Below are 17,773 nucleotides of genomic sequence, written 5' to 3' on the forward strand. Positions count from 1 at the left end.
CTATTTCCTTCACTCCATAGATGCTGCCTCACCAGCTGAGTTTCTCCAGCATTTTTGTCTACTTTTGATTTTCCAGCATCTGCAGTTCCTACTTAAACTACCATAAGATACCTCGTTAGGTTTTTGTAAAGCATTAGAGGTTTGGAGCCTCTGTGATATAACGGTCGTGGTGACAAAAGACACCAAGCACAAAGACCGTTACAGTATCTTTACTGTACTGTATTACCTTTTAATTTACTGTATTTTTCTCCTGGTATTGATGAAGATATTAAGCCTAGAACTTCATCAAAACATATATGTATGAGGGGCCACATGAAGTTTATTTATGAATAAAATATTCATAACTAAATGTGGCACTGTTTTTAATGTCACATTTTTGGTGTCCAAATTGGTGGTAAAACGATGAAAATTTGTATATCATGAAAAAAAATATTTTAACTTTCAGTCTTGAAGTTATCTAATTTATATCAGCTATTTATAAGGTTTCACATGATGGGTAGATTTTTTTAAGGAAAATATTGGTGTAAAAAAGTGAATACTAATTTTGTTTGTCAAAAGCTCTCCAGTATTGTAAAAAGACACATATGATTTCTCTATCTTCAAGCAAGCCTTGTTTTCCCAGCCTGCGTCCCTCCCCCACCCTAGTTCTCCTACGAGTTCCATTGTCCTCCTGGTTAATTTCAGTTGTATGCCTCATTGTCACCTTCCTCTTATCCAACAATGAACCATTGTACATTTCCTTGATCAGCTGCTTTGATCTGTCTTTTTCGCACCTTACAAGCTCTTTGTACCCTTCCATATCTCTCGTTTCCCTCTCCCACGACTGTCTGAAGAAGGGTCTCGACCCAAAACGTCACGCATTCCTTCTCTCCAGAGATGCTGCCTGTCCCGCTGAGTTACTCCAGCATTTTGTGCCTATCTTGGGTACACTATTAAATGCTAATTATATAATCATCTGTCAACATTTAGAGATAAATAAGCTTGAACCTGGAAGTTAGAAATTTTGCCTACCTTATTGTCAGAAATCTATTGTTCAATTTAAATTCTTAACTAGTGCCTATATTTCCAGATTTTCCATACTAATGAATGGTTTCATAAGCATCCTAATCCAAATTATTTTGTCAATGGCAGTTCCATTCAGAATTGAATAAAATTCTTGGCCAGATCAAAGTGGCCATGCCAGTAACCTGCTGCTCAGCAATTGTAACTGCTGTTTTGCAATCGTAGCACCTGTGAAATCCGCATATATTCCAAGTATACCACGTTAGTTAAGCAAATGGCAATTTGAGGAAAGTGAAGGAAACTGTGGTGTGATATTTAAGCTGCTGCTTCCAAAAATCAGACCCTCAAGAAAGAGAAGGGTCCAGTCATCATTGACCATCATCAGTGCCCACTTTGTCATGGGCATCTGCTTGTGACAATGACCTAGTATTTGTTGAGAGAACATTTCAAATAGCAGCAGAATTATGCAGCATATTGATCCAGAGATGATGCCCAACCCGCTGAGTTACTCCAGTACTGTGCATCTTTATAATGATCAACTCATTAGTCTGTTCAGCAAAGCTCATCGCTTTGAGTACAGGGAGAAGCTCCACTGCTGTGTAGACCCTAAACACTCAGGGGGCACTGATTTCTTTGGCATAGCAATTCTGGTTGGAACAAAAGTTTCACAATAATTAATTATTCAAATTATTACTTTTGGAATCTTTGTTTAAAATCAATTAGCCTCTGCAAATTTAACAATTCTTTAGATGTGCCCTTACAAAAACTTGGTATAGCTGATGTAGAACTGCTATGTAAAGCAGCCTAAATACTAACACTGACACTTCAATAGCTTTTGCAATTAAATGGCCGCGGACTTGCTAGCGCCCGCCGGGGGCTTTGACTTTGACATCGGGAGAGGAATGGAGAGCAGGGGAGAAACAAGACTTTGCCTTCCATCACAGTGAGGAGGAGATTCACTGTGATGGATGTTTGTGTAAATTGTGTTGGTGTGTGTCTTGGTTCTTTTCTTGTATGACTGCAGAAACCAAATTTCGTTTGAACTTCATGTGAGGCTCAAATGACAAATAAATGGTATTGTTTGGATTGTTTTTAATAATTTTCTGTAACTATTATGTTTTGGTTCTCCAATGCTTTGTGATTTTCATCATTTAGGAAGCATTATGATCTCTCGAGTCCAAAGTGACTAGGTAACAAACTATTCTTTTTACTGAAATATTTATTAAAATATTCATTTGTAATAGTTATTTAAATATTTGCAATTGGCAAACTTAGATTTATTTAAACCCCACCTTCCAGAATGGTTAAAAAATGCAGTAAAGGTTGTGTTCCCACCACTGACAAGACACTAATCACTTGCCATAACAACTGGGAAGAAACTATTCCTGAATCTAATGGTACATGCTTCCAAGCCTTTGTATATTCCACTGATGGAAGAAAGTAGAAGAGGGAATGACCGGAATGAAAAAGCTCTTTCATAATGTAGGTCGCTTTCACAAAGCAGTGTAAAGCGCGAGGTGAAGACAATAATGTGTTGGACCAAAATAGAAAAAAGTGACAAACACGTTTCTCCGATTGTAATGCAGACCTCGAAACAGCTCATGGGCGATAGAAGAGGAAATTTGGAGGGAGGGAAATCTGAAAGTTCTAAAACACTCAGACAGTTGTGGTTGATTTCAATTGGCCTACCAATAACTGGGCTATCATCAGTATAGATGGTTAGAATTTCTAAATTGCATTCAAGGAGACTTTTAAGCCATTATGTCAGAAGCCAAGGTAGACATTGGACTTTGTCTAGGAAGGAACTGCAGATGCTGGTTTAAACCAAAGATAGACACAAAAAGCTGGAGTAACTCAGCGGGACAAGCAGCATCTCTGGAGAGAAGGAACGGTGATGTTTCGGGTCAAGACCCTTCTTCAGACTTTGTCTATGCTCCTGATGCACAACAATGCTGAGAAATATATTCTGCCCTCTGTATCTTTCCCCTTTGCTCTTTCCATTGTACAGAGTTGTATTTCGATTGTTTTTATGTATGGTATATCTGATCCGATTGGATAGCATGCAAAACCATACCTCAGTGCAGGTGACAATAATAAACCCAAACCTAAATATAGATTTATTTTACCACAAGGCCAACTTTACTGGACTCAAGGAAATTGGCAAACATGGGCTAGAAATAGTCCTGGAAGGCATATTAGTACAAAAACAATGGGAGCCATTCAAGGAAGAGATTTGGGGCGTTAGGATAAAGAGCAAGCCAGGGACTGCCAAATATAGAACATTGCCTTGATGAGAAGGTTCTTAAAGAGCATGATAAAAATGGAAGCTGATCTCAGACAGCAAGACCAACTCCAAGAAGACTACACTAAGGGCAAGAGTGAAATTAAAAAGGGAAGTTACAAAAGCAAAGAATGGATATGAAAAAGGGCTGGCAAGTAAAAATCTAATAAAATCCAGATGTCCAAACACAAAGAAAGGGATAGTAACATTTTGCAGGGTTTAGTCCTCAGTCCCTTGCTTTCTGCACTACATATTATATTGATGATTTAAATATGGAGACAAGGAACTGCAGAACTTTGATCAAAATACAAGTACTGGAGAAACTCAGCAGGTCAGCCACTCATATTTGGGGTTACGAACAGACATTACGAGTCAGGACCCTTATTCAGATTTAATTTTCAGATTTAAATGCAGGTGGGAACAATAAAACTTGCATTATTTGGCCAAATAATTCACGGTGAGGCAGTGGGTAGAGGCCTTGGCCCATATTGCTTTCAATGATGCAGGCAGGGAGACAAGGTCATGCAAATTAAATACAGGGAGCTACGCAGAATGTTAAACAGCAAGGTAGACACCAAATGCTGGAGTAACTCAGCGAGTCAGGCAGCATCTCTGGAGAGAAGGAATGGGTGATGTTTCGGGTCGAGACCCTTCTTCAGACTGATCCTCCTCCTCTCTCCGACGACTACTTTGAAGAAGTTCTCCTCCTCTCTTCAACGATTGTGTCTACCTTCGATTTAAACCAGCATCTGCAGTTCTCTATGTATAAGAAAGAACTGCAGATGCTGGTAAAATCAAAGGTAGACACAAAATGCTGGAGTCACTCAGTGGGTGAGGCAGTCACTCTACATCTCCACCCCCCCCCACCAGAAAGGTTTTAAAGCCCTCCGTTTCTTCCTCGACCCCAGAACCAGCCAATTTCCGTCCACCAATACTTTCCTCTGCCTAGCAGAGCTGGTCCTTAGCCTCAACAACTTCTCATTCGACTCCTCCCACTTCCTCCAGATCCAAGGCGTAGCTATGGGCACTCGCATGGGCCCTAGCTATGCCTACCTCTTTGTAGGTACATCGAACAATCCCTGCTCCAGGCGTACACTGGCCCTATCCCCGAACTCTACCTCCGCTACATTGACTGCTACCTCCTGTACCCATGCAGAACTTCACTCATTTCATTAATTTCCCCACTAATTTCCATCCTGCAATCAAATTCACTTGGACCATCTCTGACATGTCCCTACCGTTTCTAGGTCTCACCATCTCCATCTCAGGAAACAGACTATTGACTGACATCCACTGCAAACCCACTGACTCCCATAGCTATCTTGACTACACTTCTTCCCACCCTGCTTCTTGCAAAGACTACCCCCCTACTCCCAATTCCTCCGTCTACACCGGATCTGCTCCCAGGATGAGGTTTTCCATACCAGGGCATCGGAGATGGCCTCGTTCTTTAGGGAACGGGGGGGGGGGGGGGTTCCCCACTTCCATTATAGATGAGGCTCTCACCAGGGTCTCCTCGATATCCCGCTGATCTGCAATCACTCCCCCCCCCCCCCCCACTCATAACAAGGACAGAGTCCCCCTTGTCCTCACCTTCCATCCCATCAGCCGTCGCATACAGAATATAATCCAACATTTTCGCCACCTCCAACGGGATCGTATCACTGGCCACATCTTCGCATCTCCACCCCTTTCTGCTTTCCGCAGAGACCGTTCCCTCCGTAACTCCCCGGTCAACTCGTCCCAAACCACCCCCACCCCAGGTACTTTCCCCTGCAACCACAGGAGATGCAACATCTGTCCCTTTACCTCCCCCCTCAACTCCATCCAAGGACCCAAACAGTCTTTCCAGGTGAGACAGAGGTTCACTTGCACCTCCTCCAACCTCATCTACTGCATCCGCTGTTCCAGATGTCAACTTCTCTACATCGGCGAGACCCAGCACAGACTCGGCAATCGTTTCGCTGAACACCTCCCCGCAGTCCGTCATAACCAAGCTGATCTCCCGATGGCCTAGCACTTCAACTCCCCCTCCCATTCCCAATCTGACCTTTCTGTCCTGGGCCTCCTTCATTGTCACAGTGAGGCCCAGCGCAAATTGGAGGAACAGCACCTCACATTTCACTTGATTAGTTAACACCCCAGCAGTATGAACGTTGACTTCTCTAACTTCAAATAGCCCTTGCTTTCTCTCTCCTTCTCCTCCATCTTCCCAGTTCTCCCACTAGCCTTAGTGTCTCCGCCTACATTCTTTCTTTGTCTCACCCCCTCCCCTGACATCAGTCTGAAGAAGAATCTCAAAACGAAACGTCACCAATTCCTTCTCTCTATAAATGCTGCCTCATCCGCTGAGTTACTCCAGCATTTTGTGTCATCTGCAGTTCTACACGTTAAAGAGCAAGGCCTCTAGGGCAGTCACCTCAAGATTATTCCATGTGCCGCCCACTAATAAGAGTAGGCATGAATACATGACTGAAGAGCTGGGGCAGACAAGATGGCTTCAGCTACTGGAACCATTTGTGATCCCTTCAGGAGTAGAAACAACCTGCACAAGAGGGATAAATCACATCTGCACTGGAGAGGGAGCAGGGTCCTTTGGAGATTTGTTGGTGCTGTTCAGGAGGGTATAAACTAGTCTAACATGTGGGTGGGACTCAAAGCAGTATCAGATGAGAAAGATGAAGCAAACATATAGATTACAGAAAATCCAGCAGGTGACCATGCAGGGGTAGGGCAGGGAGTGTGGAAGATCTAACAGACTAAACTACATTTACTCTACATTTCGTTGTCTCTGCATTTCGTTGTCTCTGTATTGTACACTGCACAATGACAATAAAGTTGAATCTGAATTACTCTAATGCATGTAGCAGGTAAAGCAGATGACCTCCGAGCATGTTTCAGCACATGGGAATATGATATTATAATTATTAAGGAAACATGGTTCAGTTTGGTTTATTGTCACGTGTACACCGAGGTGCAGTGAAAAGCTTTTGTCACGGAAAGCCAGTCAACAGAAAGACAATACATACAATAAAGGATGGGTAGGATTAGCAGTTCAATGTTCCTGGGTATCTGGATATTGATGATTTAAGATAAGAGGGCAAAGATTTCATAGCAACCCGAGAGGAAATTTTCTCTACACAGAGGGTATATGGAACATGCTGCCAGGGAACATGGGAAGCCAGGTACTATAACATTTAAAGGACATTTGAACAGGTACATGGATCGGAAAGGTTTAGGGGATATATCGCAGGCAGGTTGGACTAGTGTAGAGAGGGCATCTTGGTCAGCACGGGCAAGTTGGGCCATAGGGACTCTAAGTAGGGAAATCGCAGATAGGTGTAGGAATAGACTTAATTTTGATTTTAACTTCCCTGATATTGACTGGGAATACACAATGCTGAGGCAATTCATTCATTAGGTCTTAATAAAAAGGGTTCTCAGGTAATTTACAAATGATTGTGCTGGAGAAGAAGCTATACTCAACGTCCTTTAGAGAAATGCGTCTCAGCAAATAGTTAACGTGTTAATGGAGCACTTCAGGATCTTTGACTACATTTCTCTTAGATTCGCCATAGAGAATGTTCACCAGACTAATTCCTGGGATGGCAGGACTTTAATATGAAGAAAGACTGGATAGACTGGCTTGTACTCGCTAGAATTTAGAAGATTGAGGGGTGATCTTATAGAAACGTATAAAATTTTTAAGGGGTTGGACAGGGTAGATGCAGGAAGATTGTTCCCTGTGTTGGGGAAGTCCAGAACAAGGGGTCACAGTTTAAGGATAAGGGGGAAGTCTTTTAGGACAGAGATGAGAAAAACATTTTTCACACAGAGAGTGGTGAATCTGCAGAATTCTCTGCCACAGAAGGTAGTTGAGGCCAGTTCATTCGCTATATTTAAGAGGGAGTTAGATGTGGCCCTTGTGGCTAAAGGGATCAGGGGGTATGGAGAGAAGGCAGGTACAGGATACTGAGTTGGAAGATCAGCCATGAACATATTGAATGGCAGTGCAGGCTTGAAGGGTCGGATGGCCTACTCCTGCACCTATTTTCTATGTTTCTATTTGAGAAAATAGTGGATAAAGATTAGGCTGGTCCTAAAGTTAAAGTCCTAAATTGGAGGAAGGCGAATTTCAATGGCAATAGGTAGGAACTCAAATGTTAATTGCAGGAGGCTGTTTGGAGGTAAACGGACATCTGAAAAAATAAGGCTCTTAAAAGTGACACCATAAGAAATCAGGCTCACATGTTCCTGGAATAAAAAGCAAGGCTGGCGAGGGAACCTTGCTTGACTAAGGATATAGAGGGTCTAGACAGGAAAAAGGCATATGTCAGGTAAAGGCATCTGGGATCTAGCTAGCTCGAGCTCAAGGGTTGTTGGAGTACATTTAAGAAGGAAATTAGGATGAGAAAAAACGGGCTGTGAAATATTCCTAACAGACAAGCTAAAGGAGAATTCTAAAATATTCCCTAGGGGTAGTCCATGTGTATCCTAGAATGTTGTAGGAAACATGGCATGATATTGTTGGGTCCCTTGCAAAAGATCTGATTGTAGTTTCTGCACCTATAAGTGTAACTTTAATATGAGTAAAAGATGATGAATGAAAAGTTGATGCGGCAAAAGAACAGCAGAAAAATAACACAAAAGTAAAGGATAGACCAGTAATTGAACATTTCTGAAGACAAGGTCAACCCACCTATATGGCCAAGATTGAATAAATATAACTGTAACCAATTGACTGCTGGTAGATAAAAATGCTGGAGAAACTCAGCGAAGGAATAGGTGACGTTTTGGGTCGAGACCCTTCTTCAGACTGATGTGAGGGTGGTGGGGGCAGGAAAAAGAAAGGAAGGGGCAATGACAGTGGGCTATGGGGGAGCTGGGAAGGGGAGGGGAAAGAGTGAGAAAGAAAGGACTACCTGAAATTGGAGAAGCCAATGTTCATACCGCCGGGGTGTAAACTGCCCAAGCAAACATGAGGTGCTGCTCCTCCAATTTACGTGGGACTCACTCTGGCCATGGAGGAAGTTCAGGACAGAAAGGTCGGATTTGGAATGGGAGGGGGAGTTGATGTGCTGAGCCACCGGGAGATCAGGTTGGTTATTGTGAACTGAGCGAAGGTGTTGGACGAAGCGATCGCCAAGCCTACGCTTGATCTCACCGATGTAGAGCAGCTGACACCTAGAGCAGCGGGTGCAATAGATGAGGTTGGAGGACGTGCAGGTGAACCTCTGCCGCACCTGGAAAGACTGCTTAGGTCCTTGGATGGAGTCAAGGGGGGAGGTAAAGCGATAAGTGTAGCATTTCCTGCGGTTGCAAGGGAAACTACCAGGGTTTGGGTGGAAAGGGACGAATTGACCAGGGAGTTACGGAGGGAGCGGTCTCTGCGGAAAGCCGAAAAGGGAGACGATGGGAAGATGTGGTCAGTGGTGGGATCCCGTTGGAGGTGGCGAAAATGTCTGTTGTATGTGACTGCTGGTAGGGTGGAAGTTGAGGACAAGGGGGACTCTGCCTTTGTTACGAGTAGGGGGGGGGGGGGGGGGGGGGGGGGGGGGGGGGGGGGGGGGGGGGGGGGGGGGGGGGGGGGGGGGGGAGTGAGTTTCGGGGTATAGAAGAGACCCTGATGAGAGCCTCATCTATAGTCAAAGAGGGAAACCCCCGTTCCCTAAAGAATGAGGACATCTCCGATGCCCAGGTTTGGAACACCTCATCCTGGGTGCAGATGCGGTGTAGACAGAGGAATTGGGAGTAGGGGGATAGAGTCCTTACAGGAAGCAGGGTGGGAAGAAGTGTAGTCCAAGATAGCCATGGGAGTCAGTAGATTTATAGTAGATGTGGCCAATTAACTGATTATTTGCCAAATGAAATAATTTATCTAGAATTATTTTTAATATCCATGATTTCCACATTTTCTCTAATATCACACACATCTGTGGCCATTTTTTTCCCCTCCCCGTTTGCAGAGCTTCAGGAGCCATTTAAGAAATGATAGATAAGAGTGCAATTTAGTCCTTGCATGTGCACCTCCAGGGAGTGATTGGGATTTTTGGAAAATGATCAAGGCCTGGAAGCCTGGTTGATCTTTCCCTCCCTAAACTGTCAATAGCAATGGCAATTGCAGTGCCAAGCAACATTAGAAGATTCAGCACAAATCTGCAATCAAATTAAGATCTGAGTGTTCCTATTGTTTAATCATGTTGGACACAATGAATTAAATTTATAAAATTCAAAATTTGTTCCTTACATATTCCAACATCCCTTAACTGAATTGTATTTAACCTAATGATAATATTTTGCTGTATCTCTTGTTCCTTAGTTAAATGAACAACCACAGAAAATGAAAACTCAACCAAAATCTTTTAGCTTCACTGGTTCTGTGACAAAAAGACATGCACAAAATCTATTAAATGTATTAATGCAGACCTGTAATTGAAAAGGTTTAGGAAGGAGCAGCAATCCTCTTCTTACAGTCAGAAGCTAGGACTATGATATATATTTTATTCCAGTTTATTATTTTGATAGATGTCTGCTAAGTTGATTACTATTGCAATTACTTCAATATGAAGTTAAGCAGGCCTCATCTGAAAAAATACTGCGAATTAAGTATGTACCAAAATACCTTGAACCACATGTTAACAGTGAATCATTTTATATTGCCTTGGCAATAGTGAATTAGCTGCTAGGAATAATCTTTTTTCTAAGAATTGGGTGGTGACTTAGTTTTTCAAATAAATACTCATCATAAACAAATAACCATTTGTATATCAAGCTCAGATTACAAGTGCCTCAGTAGTGCATTATTTCTGTTATTACAATGCACGAGGATAGGTTGGAACGTCCCAATTCCTACTAGAGTTGTCAGCAAAGCAACTTTGGAGCAAAGCAATCTCAAAGGGGAAAAGGAGGGGCATAAGAGCAATTAAGAGAAAGACGTACAATCAGTGATGTGCTTTTCACATTAAATTCGAAGAACATCTCAAAAGTAGAAAAAAAAGACTGTGCAAAAGGATTGCAAGAGACAAATTAGTGGCCTAGAGTGTAGATTTTTTCCACCTCTTCTTGGTAGTACTGAAGCCAACAGTAGCACAGCAGCAACTTTGTGGTCAAGATTATACACCAACAATGATCAATCTCAAGTCTCTTATAGTATAGCCCTGCTATATAGTATTTAGCAATTTTACCTGATCTTCTATAAGATGCCCCGCTTAAGCTTTGAGACAGAGGATGAATACTTTTAGCAGAACTTTTGTGTCTGAAAACATCTGACATAGTTATCTTTCCACCTTCAGAAGATTTAGAACTTACTGCTTTAAAATCTACACGGAAACCCAATTAAGCCTGAATCTGGAACAAAACATAAAAGTGCCAAAGGAGCTGAGCAGGTCAGGTATCATCTGTGGGGGGGGGGGGGGGGGGGGGAGGGACACGTTCAAACGTTGTTTCAGGCTGAAGGTGGTACCCAAATTGCTCTGGCAGCAGCCATGTCAGCAGCGCGTTAGTTTTTTTTCAACTTTTTAAATTTTTTTTAGTATGTTTTAAAGTGTGTTTTTGATGTTTCTCGGTGTGTTTTGTGTGGGGGGGGGGGGGAAGGGGGAAACCGCTTCGGTCGCCTCCTCCATGGAGAGGCGACTTTTTCCAGGTCGCCTCCCCTGTGGCCTAACGTCAAGGATCGGCGCGGCCTTTCCCGGAGACGCGCTCGGGGCTTCAGCAGCGGGCGCAGCGTGGACTCTCGGCGTGGAGCGGGTGAGCCCTCGCTGGGGCTCGCTGGAGGGGAGCGCTCCGTTTCGCTGGCCCGGGGCAGCCGGCAGCCTGAAGCTGCGGTCTGCAGAGTTCCAGCTGGTGCGGCGTCTACAGCCCGGGATCCCTCGTGGGGGACCCGGGGGGGGGGGAAAGAAGAAGCCACCACTGCCGGCCCACGGCCAAACGTGAACTTAACATCACCCCTGGAGGGGAGCTTCGACCGCCGGCCCTGCAGTCTACCGTGCTTCTGGCTGCGGCGGAGACTTTAAATCTCGACCACCGGCCTGCGGCCTACACCAACTTAAAGCCGCGGTCTCCGGTGAGGAAGAGCTGATCCTGGACTGACTCTGGACTCTGGTCCTGTCCACGGGGGGGAAATGGAGGAGGACTGGCCAAATTTTGTGCATTCCACCACAGTGATGAATGCAATGGTGGATGTCTGTGTTACATTTTTATTGTGGTTGTGTGTTCTTTATTATTGTATCGCTGCTGACAACCCAAATTCCACCGACCCTGGTTGTGTGGCAAATAAATTCTATCAATCAATTCTATCAAATTGAAATGGCGTCTCTCCATTTCCCTCCACCGATGCTGCCTGACCTGCTGAGTTTCTCCAGCCCATTGTTTTTCCCATGATGCCAACACCTGCAGGTACTTCTGTCCCCATAAAAAAGTCCGGCATAAAAATCATTATTTTCAAATACACACTCTCACAAAAATCAAGTTGCAATCTGCCACTTCATGTGCTTTTGGAACTGATGATCATATCAGTAGTTTATAAATTAAATGTATAACAATTTTAATTTAAAATATGCTAAACTAATATAAATTTCTGGATTTATGAAATTAGAATAAAGGCATTAATTATAACAAAGAATATTGTGAACAACATGAAACGTAGAAAATTTTCAAACTAAAGTCAGTCATGACAAAGAACCGGGAACATACTGCAGGGAAATAGTCCCTTGGTGCAACTTATCCATGCTGACCAAGATGCCCCATATAAACTAGCCCCATTTGCCAGGGCATCCTTACATGCTTCAGGCCAGCCTCAAATATTCCCTTTCCAGTAATGTTGGTGGGTAGTTTGTAGGTTGCATATTTGCAGCATGGAAGTTACACTAGCAATGATGTCTCATAAATGAAGTCAGTCAACTTTGGTTTAAACTCTACTTTACTCTTCGTTAACAAAAAGAGTGGAATTATGATAAATTACAGAAAATCAATGAGTTATTTTAGTGATATTTCATTACAGTTCGTTGCATTTTCTCAACTGAAAAATCGAGAATACTCTCCTAAATCCATTACTGTTCTTTGATATAAAACCTATTTGATATATTAAATCACAGGCAAAAAATAGCCATTTAAAATAATTAAATCAATCAACTTAAATAATAGACAAGTTAGAACAACTAAATAGCACATAATTATGAAATTCCTAATCATTTAAATCTCCAACCACTCTAGTAGATATCTAGTAGATATGCAGATGCAGTAAAGGCTGAAAATCAGACATAAAATATGTCAAAACCCATCCGTTGTTCCATAAAGTTATGCTAATACTTGCTCCCGTCAGCTATGTGAGAAACTCAGTTCAATTATTATGGACTGGACATTAATGTTAATCTTAACACTAACTATTCACCAAGTTAAAAAAGCAAGTCCAGTGCTAGTTTCAATTCATTATTACACAGATTATTAAACTAGATTTTAAACAGACGAAAAGGAAATGTTCATGAATAATGGCTTGTGATCGTCTTTATGATCGTAAGGAGAAGATCAGGCCAGGCCATAGTAGGCCAAGCCAGGCTTTATTTTCCTTCATAGGATGTTACCCAGCTAACCAACCGATTATTGATCAGCAAATCGATTCCTCGCTCGATCGGTGATATTTCCAAGATGATGAAACCTCAAAATACAGAAAAATGATTTATTTTAAATGTACTTACTGCTGACTTTCATGCTTCCAAAAGCAGACGGCTGCTGCACAGGTTTGCAGCTCTCAGCAAAAGACGTTGTCCTGGGTCGACCACTCATGATTACTTTAAAGCGACATCTAATTTTTCAAACATATATATTTTTTAAAAAGACACTTCTACGTTCCTTTATTTTCTTCCCCCTCTTTCTTAATTTTAATCCTGTCCACCGGGTTTCATCGCGTAAATTCCTCCCAGACAAATTAGTTCTGTAAAAAAACAATTTTTAATTCCTTTTCCTTTTAGGAAACGAATCGCCAGAAATAAATCTGAATGATCTGAGAGCTCTACATGTATCTTGACTGAGCTCAATGCAGGATGGTGATGATGATGATGGTGGTGGTTCCTGCCATGGCGGATCCTTCAGTTCAATTCAATCCTGAGGTAATTTTTTTCCTTTTTTAATTTCTCGGCTTATTTTTTCCAGACTTCAAATGCCCATTCGCACCTCAGACGGTAAAAAAAATTAAAGCGATTTCTGAGGGGGGCAAACCCGTGTTCTTACCCAAATTAAAACGGTTAAAACCCCTCCCTAATTCACTCGGCTGTCTTTGTACTATTTTTTCTGCCTGGCTCTTTCTCCCTCTGACTGCAGCTGTAACCTAGCGTTCCACCTAACTTGCTGCCGGCGACGTGATGACTGACGCGAGGGAGGGCCATTCGCAGAGGCCGCCGGCGACGCCTGCGTCACGCCGGCCGCCCACGCAGCCAATGGGCGCTGGTGGGCGGTGCTTCCAGGGCGCTGATCAAGTTTGGTGGACCGGCAGCGAAGGCGCCGGGGAAGGGAGGGGGAGGGGGGGAGAAGCCGTCCGTCAGCCCCGGGTAAGCCCCGCCCTCCCCCTCGTCTGTCTCCGCCGGCCACTCGGAGGCCGCGGCCGCTCGCACGGAGGCGGTGACGGAAACGCACGGAAACGCACGAGCTCCGCGAAGTGCCGCTGACTCCGGCCAATCGCCAAGCTCCTGAGGAGCGGGTGCGCCCTGACGACGGGCGGCGCCTGACGACTGGTTGCGTCACGGAGTGCGGCCTCCAGGCTCGGAGGGACGAGTGGCGCCACCAAAGATCCCAGAGCACACGGTCCACTGACAGGTGTAGCCTGCGGGACAATTAATTCACAGTCACAATTAGCACAGGGAGAAGACACGAGTGAGTAAGATGGAAGAGTTCACCATTCAAATGCCTGCACAAGAAACCGTGTTCACACGCTGACCTTTCTGCCCTGGGGATCCCTGGAGGAGCAACATAGAAAATAGGTGCAGGAGTAGGCCATTCGGCCCTTCGAGCCTGCACCGCCATTCATTATGATCATCCACTCAGTATCCTCTACCTGCCTTCTCTCCATACCCCCTGATCCTTTAGCCACAAGAGCCACATCTAACTCCCTCTTAAATATAGCCAATTAACTGGCCTCAACTACATTCTGTGGCAGAGAATTCCAGAGATTCATCACTCTCTATGTGAAAAATGTTTTTCTCATCTCGGTCCTAAAAGATTTCCCCCTTATCCTTAAACTATAACCCCTTGTTCTGGACTTCCCCAACATCGGGAACAATCTTCCTGCATCTAGCCTGTCCAACCCCTTAAGAATTTTGTAAGTTTCTATAAGATCCCCCCTCAATCCCCTAAATTCTAGCGAGTACAAGCCGAGTCTATCCTGTCTTTCTTCATATGAAAGTCCTGCCATCCCAGGAATCAGTCTGGTGAACGTTCTCTGTACTCCTTCTATGGCAAGAATGTCTTTCCTCAGATTAGGAGCACCTCATGTACCGCCTGGGCACCTTACACCCCAACGGTATGAACATGGGATACACACACACAATGCTGGAGTAACTCAGTGTTTGAACAGGAACATGGAATTAGTATTGGAGCCATAGACCACGGAAACAGGCCGTTTGGCTCAACTCACCAATACTTCACTAGTCCCACCTGCCCACGTTTGGCCCATATTCATCTAAACCCTATTCGTGTACCTGCCCAAATGTCTTTTAAATGTGTTATAGTAACCACCTCATCTGGCAGCACATTCCATATACCTACCACCCTTTGTACGAAAAAGTTGCTCCTCAAGTTCCTATTAAATCTTTCCTCTCACCTTTTTATATCCCCTGTTCTTGCTTTCCCCACTTTGAGTGAAAGACTCCTTAAATTCTCCAATTTCAAGTAACATCACCACCTCCTCTGCCCCAATGTTCTCTTCCACCCATATCCTTCCTTCCAGCTTTGTCTCCTTTGCACCTCCTGCCAGTGTCACTTACACTACCCAACCATGCCCCGCCGTATCAACCGATTACTTGCCAGAAAAAAAATGACACAAAGTGCTGGAGTAACTCTGAATCAGACAGCACCTCTGGAGAACATTGGTCGGTGATGTTTCGGGTCAGGACTCTTCTCCAGACAGGGAGAGAGGAAGGGCAGTAAAAGGTGGATACAGGTGAAGGGGATTTTTGATAGGCAGATGTTTGGACAAAACCCAGAGATAAAAAGACAGAAGGTTTGACACAAAAGCATTGAGGAGTTGTGAACTTAAGCTGGAGGAAGTAATGTGGGTGGGGAGAAAGAGGTGTGAGTAAGTGGTGCACACAAAGGGGAGGGGGAGGGGTGAAAGAGGTGTGAGTAGGTAATGCACAGAAGGGGGGGGGGGGTGAATACCATTCGGTTGTAAGCTATCCAAGTGGAATATGCAGTGCTATTCCCCTTCCTCCTACATTGGTGCTTATATGTGGAATTTGTGGAGGTTCACGTGTCAAGAGTGTTTAATTGTCATATGTACTGGCAACAGCACGATTAAGTTCTTACTTGTTGCAGCTTGCCAGACCATAAACGGAATAACACAAATAAATATATAATAATCAATAATACAAAAAATTAACAGTAATACTATGTAACTATAGTGTAAAATCAATGTCCATAGTGCAATCAAAAAATACAAAGTAACAGGGTGATTGACTTTTGGATATAAGGAAATCATGGGATATGAGTTTAATGCAGGAAGGGGGCTCGGAGCTAAAGAAAAAAATGATTGTGAATGGCAGTGGAATGTATTCCTGTGGCAGACAAAAGAGCTGGAGAAACTCAGCGGGTGCGGCAGCATCTATGGAGCGAAGGAAATAGGCAACGTTTCGGGCAAAACCCCTTCTTCAGTGTCTATTTCTTACGTCCACTGTTTCTCACTGGCTACCAGTTAAAGTGCTTCAGTTCTCAAATCCTCAACCTCCTTTTGAAATATCCTAGCTTCCCCCCACCTCTCCATTGCCATCTCTGATCCTAGAACATTACGGGAGGAAGGTAGGAGAAGAGGGTTGAGAGGGAAAAATAGATCTGCCATGAACGAATGGCTCAATAGACTCGATGGGTCAACTTGCGTAATTTTACTCTAATGTCTTATGAACACACCAAAATATCTTCATCTCTCTAGGCCCAGCCATTAAATGTTATTGCCCCATTATGGATGCCGAAGACGAAAGCTGTGCTTATCTCTCTCTCCCTACGTACGGTGATCTTTCAAACGAGCCTCCTTAATCACCTTCTTAGACATGATCCCTAATCTTTCCTTGCGTTCTGGTGTCAAAGTGTGAAGCATCTTGGGATGTTACATAAATTCCAATTTTCAAGATGAAATGCCATTGCTTCCTTTTCTTTTGTTTGAACATTGAGTTCATTAAAATCACGTAATTAAGGCAGGTACAATAACAACATTTAAAAGGTAATTAGGTCAGATTCATGGACGGGAAATGTTCAGAGGGATATGGGCAAATAGGACCGGCTGAGATGGGATATCTTTGTCAGCATGGACGAGTTGGGCCAAAAGGCCTGGCACCATACTCCATGACTCTATAGGGTTTGAAACTCTAGATAGTCAAATCACATGTCCCCAGGATCAACCTAAATAACTGATTCAGGCAATATGCCCATTCTTGTAGGGAGCAAAATAGCAATGACACTGGAGGTGTGATATTTCTAGGAAGAGCAAAATAGAATTGCAAAAAGCTGTAGATTGCCACCTGCATTTATCGGTAAAAGTATTCAAAATGCAATATGGGCTCCTGAGCAAAGCCAATTATCGGTTTGTAGAGGTTTTATAACAGGAATGCCAATCCTGAAATGGTTGCGAGCAAGATTAATTATATTGTGTGGGAGACAGTTCCAGAGTTTATGATCCAAGCAGTGGACGGGTTATGGACAGACAACAGGCCTCGTTTGGAGGAGCACAGAGATCCTGGAGGATTTGTGAAAGGTAAAAACATAGAACAGCACAGCACAAAAACAGGCCCTTCGGCCCACAATGTTTGTGCCAAACGTAGTGCCAAAACCAACTCTTATCTACCTGCACATAATCCATGTCCCTCCATTCCCTGCATATCCATGTGCCTATCTAAAAGACTCTTAAATGCCACTGTCATATCTGCCTCCACCACCACACCTGGCAGCGCGTTTCAGGCCCCCGCCACTCTCTGTATAAAAAAACCCGTCTCGAACATCCGGTAGGCGGCGCGGCTCTCGTCAGCAGCGGCCTCTGCAGCCCGTCCGCGTTTTTATTATTTTTTGTCTATGTTTCTATGTAGTTTTTGTTATTTTTTGTTGAGGTGTGTGTGTGGCGGGGGGTGGGGTGGGGTGGGAGGGAGGGGGTAACTTTTTAAATCTCTCCCTGCATGAGAGACCCAACCTTTTCTTTGTCGGGTCTCCATTGTCGTTGGGGCTGCAAAGAGGAGTGGCCTCCAACAGGAGAAGACCGGGGACTCTGGTGCCGACGACTCACCGTCACCGTCGCGGAGC

The 17,773-nt window shown here is 43.9% G+C and overlaps 1 protein-coding gene across 1 annotated transcript in view; it reads right to left on the reverse strand.

Moving 5' to 3' along the window:
• The window catches only part of gsk3ba (glycogen synthase kinase 3 beta, genome duplicate a), a 141,949-nt gene extending 128,187 nt beyond the window's left edge, over positions 1-13,762 (reverse strand). The window contains exon 1 of the mRNA XM_055644300.1: positions 12,976-13,762. Within this exon, the coding sequence (XP_055500275.1) occupies positions 12,976-13,063 (88 nt within the window). The 5' untranslated portion in view covers positions 13,064-13,762. The remainder of the gene's footprint in view (positions 1-12,975) is intronic.
• Between the last annotated feature and the right edge of the window lie 4,011 nt (positions 13,763-17,773).

The sequence above is a fragment of the Leucoraja erinacea genome, chromosome 13, assembly GCF_028641065.1.
Source record: "Leucoraja erinacea ecotype New England chromosome 13, Leri_hhj_1, whole genome shotgun sequence".
NCBI classification, from domain to species: Eukaryota; Metazoa; Chordata; class Chondrichthyes; order Rajiformes; family Rajidae; genus Leucoraja; species Leucoraja erinaceus.